The 5813-nt window shown below is 43.7% G+C and overlaps 1 protein-coding gene and 1 pseudogene across 1 annotated transcript; one reads left to right on the forward strand and one right to left on the reverse strand.

Moving 5' to 3' along the window:
• Positions 1–4: 4 nt before the first annotated feature.
• LOC116547722 (putative heat shock protein HSP 90-beta-3) lies at positions 5–605 on the forward strand (the record flags this gene model as incomplete). Its single annotated transcript, XM_032273572.1, has 1 exon — positions 5–605. A coding segment is annotated over one exon (342 nt), but the record flags the coding sequence as incomplete, so codon positions are not given.
• Positions 606–622: 17 nt separating this feature from the next.
• Positions 623–2315, reverse strand: LOC116547723 (annotated as a pseudogene).
• Positions 2316–5813: the final 3498 nt, after the last annotated feature.

A 5813-nucleotide genomic window follows, 5' to 3' on the forward strand; every position in this document is an offset into this window, starting at 1 on the left:
ACTTCGGGACAACTCCACCATGGGCTACATGATGGCCAAAAAGCACCTGGAGATCAACCCTGACCACCCTATTGTGGAGATGCTGCAGCAGAGGGCTGAGGCAGACAAGAATGACAAGGCAGTCAAGGACCTTGTGGTGCTGCTGTTTGAAAACTCCCTGCTCTCTTCTGGCTTTTCCCTTGAGAATCCCCAAACCCACTCCAACTGCATCTACTGCATGATCAAGCTAGGTCTACGTATCGATGAAGATGAAGTGGCAGCAGAGGAACCCAGTGCTGCAGTTCCTGATGAGATCCCCCCTCTTGAGGATGATGAGGATGCGTCTCGCATGGAAGAAGTAGATTAGGGGTTCGTAGTTGGAAAACTGCCCTTGTATAGTGTCCCCATGGCTCCCACTGCAGCCTCGAGTGCCCCTGTCCCACCTGGCTCCCTACGCTGATGTCTGGTATTTTTTTTCTCTCCTGTCCTTCTGTTGAAGGCAGGAAACAAGGGTGTCAAGCCCCCATTCTTTCCCTACTCTGACAGCAGGATTGGATGTTGTGTATTGTGGGGCTTTTTTTGTTTGTCTGTTCATTTTGTTCTGAAATTAAAGTATGCAAAATAAAAAAATAAATTTTTATTAAAATTTTTTTAAATCTGAAATTATATTTTATTAATGGAAAATATCATCAAAATAGTACCACTATGGACTAAACTGCCTGAGTTTTCATTTCACATTGAGATCTCAGAGTAGAAAAGCCTTTAGCACAATTTTGCTCTGTGTAAGTCACAACGAGTGCCGGCCCTGGGACTAAACCAGGGGGAAGATTCTCCTCTTGGATGGAATCTGTGCTGTTCTGTCAAGACTTTTGTGCTAATCTTTCAAACAGGGACATGTTGAGGCAAAATGTTAATCTTTTGGCACAAGATTATTTTGGCTGGGGCAGAAAATTTGAGTCTCGGACTCAGGATGAATAATGTGACATTTCATTGATCAAGTATTGATTTTGATTGTAGAGCTTTCTTTTTGTCATTTACTTCCATCTGCAACCGAAGCCAGATTTTCTTCTCTTCATCCAACTCAGACAATAACTGTTTAATCTCTCGTTTCTGCTGGTCCTTCATGTTCTCGATGATGCTCTTCCCCTCTCGGACCTGTGTCCTTAGCTCATCCACTGCCGCCTGGCTGCTGGCCACAGGCTCCATCTTTGGTTTTCCTTCCGTGTGGAACAGAGACGGAGAGTTGGCTCTGTGTCCAGCTGTTCCCAAACAGGATGACAATGGGGAGGAGGCAACCAAGGACAGAGAGGCTGGCCCACCACTAGCTGCTGCCACTGTCCCCGGCTTGGGCAGCAGGGATGCTTTGTTTTTGGACACTTGGGATATGGTAACAGACTTGGAAGTTTTCTTTGGCGCATCCACTCCTCTGTGAGCAAGAGAAATGTGTTCCTTCTTATCCTCTTTGGGACTTGGGGAGTCGAAGATATCAGGGCTTGACAGGGATGAAGATGTGAGGGACTGGGATGGTGGCCGCCTCCCCGTAGCTTTTGGTCTGCTTGTGGTCGGATGACTGAGTTTCTCAGTATGACACCATGGAGTCAAAACCTTCTAGGTCAATGTCATTGCTGCGGTCTGAGAGATCTTTGTCCAAGATGCCAAGAAGCGAACTGCCCACCAAGTCAGTCTTCAGACCATCACCCCTGGTGTGTGTCAGCGGACCCACTGGTAGCTCTGGCCTTGGGGACAGTGTGCCAGGTCTGCTGAGAGAATTGGTTTTACATGACCGGGGCTTTTTTGGTGGTATGGCAGGAATGGAGGGCTTCTGTAAATCCAGTTTTGGCTCTGTCTCTGGTCTTTCTTTTTCTTCTGTTCTTTGGGAAGCATTTCTGGTCTTTCAGGAGGTACCTTTTTAAGTTCATGTTTTCTCTCAGTGGTACCTGTCCCTTGTTTGATGACAGGAGTGAATGGAGGTGGTGGTTTCTTGGGTCTATTCCCTTCCTTTTCAAAGTCCGGTGGAAATAACTTCACGACGTTAACAGGGAACACGCCTCCTCCGCCGTTCAGCTCTCCTTCCCACCAGCCTACCTCAGTGCAGTCCTTACTGATGAGAGTGACTATGTCTCCTTCTCTGGTTGTCATTTCATCACTATTCTGTGCCTCATATGGAAATACTACTTTGCAGTAATCCTTGCTCTTTGTCCTGCTGCCCATTTCTGTTTTCAAGGAGTCTGGAGTTGCCAGAGTCGTAGGTAACTTCTTCCCAATAGTCTTTTCCCCCGGCAGAAAGTCATTTTCTACTTGAGTTGATCTTGTCTTAGTTTGATTGGCTTGTTTTTGAAAATATCAACAAAGCCCACTCCTTTAACTTTTTGGGATTGGATTGCTGCAGTCACCACTGTCCCGTCAGCACCTTCAGACTTGGTGCTGCTTGAGTCACCTCCATCACTCTCCGAGCCTGTGGTTTCCCTTAAACTTGACTTGGACAGATGCTCATCCTGGGAAATGCCAAGCTTATCTGACTACCCTGACAACTCCTTGATGAAGTTGGAAGGAAACATTCCAGTCTTCCCATTGAGAACACAGGAGTTGGAACAAGGGTGCAGAAAAATAGGAATGTTTTTATGTTGTTGGTGGAAACATAAATTTGTTCCATGATTGTGAAAGACAGTGTGGCGATTCCTCAAATTTTAGAGCCAGAAATACCATTTGACCCAGCCATCCTATTACAGGGTATATACCCAATGGAATATAAATCATTCTTTTATAAAGATACGTGCATGTGTATGTTTATTACAGCACTATTCACAATAGTAAAGACATAGAATCAACTCAAATGCCCATCAATGATGAACTGGGTAAAGAAAAGGTAGTACATATACACCGTAGAATATTATGCAGCCATAAAAAGATATGGATGAAGCTGAAAGCCATTATCCTCAGCAAATTAACATAGGATAGAAAACCAAACACCATATATTCTTAAATATAATTGGGAGCTGAGCAATGAGAACACATGGAAAAGGGGAAAGGAACAACACACACTGGGGCCTGTTGAGGGTGGGCAGTGGTAGCGGGAGCATTAGGAAAAATAGCTAATGCATGCCGGGATTAATACCTAGATGATGGGTTGATAGGAGCAGCAAACCACCATGGCACACACTTACTTATGTAACAAACCTGCACCTGTACCCTGGAACTTAAAATTAATTAAATTAAAAGACAAGCTTAAAGCATTAATGAAAAACAATTAGATTAAAAAAAAGCCATTGAGTTACAAAATCTTGAAACAACAGTTTTAACTTTGCTTTTAACATATATGCAAATCATTTAATACTGCTGCCTTCCAGAGGTGCAGCTTAATTCTCTCTCTTGAGTGTGGCTTGGATTTAATGATGCACTTCTGATATGGCCTGGCTCTGTGTTCCCACGCAAATCACACCTTGAAGTGTCTTACGAATTGTAATCTGACATATTGAGGGTGGGACCACATCGGAGGTGATTGGATCACAGGGACGGTTCCCCTATGTTGTTCTAATGATAGTGAGTGAATTCTCATGAGATCTGATGGTTCTATAAGGGGATTTTCCCTGCTTCACTCTCCATTTCTCTCTCCTGACACCATGTGAAGAAGGATGTGTTTGCTTCTACTTCTGCCATGATTGTAAGTGTCCTAAGGCAGCCTCCTCAGCCATGCAGAACTGTGAGTCAATTAAACCTCCTTTTCTTATAAATTACCCAGGCTCAGGTATTTCTTTATAGCAGCGGGAGAATGAGCTAATACAACTCCTAACTGATAGAGTAATGATGACATATCCGTTTGTGACTCTGGGTGTAGAAGATAAAAGTCACTGCGGCTTCTACTTTCTCTCTCTCTGTCTCTGGAATCGTGAGCTCTGGGGGGAACCAGCGGCTGTCCCATAAGCAGCCCTGCAGGAAGGTCCATGTGGCTAAGAACTGAGGACTTCTGGAACCAGACAACAAGAAACTAGGCCTTTTTGAACAGCCATGTGACTGAGCCATGTTTCATCTTAATCCTCAGCCCCAATGAAACAGTCAAATGATGGAGCCCTTGTACTGGACTTCAACCTTGTGAGACGCCCTGACCCAGAAGCACTCAGCAAACCTCTCCTGGATTCCTTACCATTGGAAACTGCGGGAGATGATGAAAATTTGTTGTTTTGAGCTGCTAAGTTTTACATAAATTTTTCCGCAATAGTAAGTAACTAATAGATTTTCACAAGAGAGGATAGATTATTACACGTTAATTTACATATGCTCTAAATTTGCCATAATCAATCTTGTTATCTTTGAGACAGGGTCTCGCTCTGTCACCTGTGATGGAATGTAGTGGCATGATCACCATGCACTGTAGTGTCGATCTCCTGGGCTCAAGGGGTCCTCTGGCCTCAGCCTCCTGAGTAGCTGGGATGACAGGCATGAACCACCATGCCTGGCTAATTTTCTAATTTTTTGACAGAGATGGGGGTTTGACCATGTTTCCCAGGCTGATCTTGAATTTCTGGAGTCAATGGATCCACCTTCCTCTGCCTTCCACAGTGCTAGGATTGCAGGCAAGAGCCACCACACCTGGCCTAAATTAATTGTGAGATACTAAATATATAACTTAGTTGTAAAAGGTGAGGAGAATTTCCATGGCCGAAGAGGATGTATTTTGTTACTGTTCACAATGATCACTTTACTTGAACTTCAATTTCCAACTGTGTCTCAATTAAACACAAAAGGAAGATCCAAACCTTGCTAGGCTGATTCCATGATGGCCCACAACAACCACCTCCTGGTCATTCACCTTCCCCCAGTTATTCAACCAACTTGAATGTAGGTACTGCTGTGAAGGGATTCAGCAGATACAATTAAGGGCCTCAATTAGTTGCTTTTAGGCTGGGTTTATCCTGCTTGGACTGTCCTAATCAGCTGAGCACTTGAAAGGACTGGGTCCTTCCTGAGCATAGAGATTCACAGTGTGAGAGGGATTCAGTGTGAAGGGTTTCCTCCACTGTGGGCTTTGAAAATGAAGGAGTTGTGTAGGCAAGAACGCTGGTGGGCACCAGGAATTGACCACATTCCTCCCTGTTCTCTAGCTTGACAGCCAGCAAGGAACAGGAACCTCAGTCTTACAACCGCCAAAAACTGCATTCTGACTTCTCTGTATCAGCGTGAAGGAGGATTAAAAATGAAAACACAGCTTTGGGAAGCTCAAAACAGAGATTCCATCCACATCATCCTGGGATTTCTGACTAAGGAACTATAAACAGATAAATGGGTGTTGTTAGGCCAGGGGTGGTAGTGCACACCTGTAATTGTAACGTTTGAGGAGGTGACACAGGAGGACGACTTGTAACCAGGAGTTTGAGACCAGTAGGATAATATAGTGAGACAGTCATCTCTACAGTTTTTTTTTCTTTAATTAGTTGAGCATGGTGGTACTTATAGTCCTAGCTACTCTGAAGACTGAGGCAGGAGGATCCCTTGAGTTTGAGGCTGCAGTGAGCCATGATCATGTGACTGCACTTCACCCTGGATGACAGAGAGAGACTTTGTCTCTAAAAATAAATGAATGAATACAATAAATGGGTGTCGTCTAAAGCCAATATTTACAATAATAACACAGTCTTATAAAATTCTTACACAGGCTCAACAGACTTATGGAATGAATTGATGAATTGATACGCATACTAGTTACATAAAATAAAATCTTTCTTAACTTTTTCATTGTTTTACATTTTATAATTTTCTGTGATGCAACTTAATACACTCATATTTCATTCATTCAGTCAATAAAAATTAATTTAGTGCCTACGATGAACCAGGTCTGC

Source organism: Sapajus apella, unplaced genomic scaffold (assembly GCF_009761245.1).
Source record: "Sapajus apella isolate SASKATOON/1434 unplaced genomic scaffold, GSC_monkey_1.0 scaffold4323, whole genome shotgun sequence".
In the NCBI taxonomy this organism is placed as follows: domain Eukaryota; kingdom Metazoa; phylum Chordata; class Mammalia; order Primates; family Cebidae; genus Sapajus; species Sapajus apella.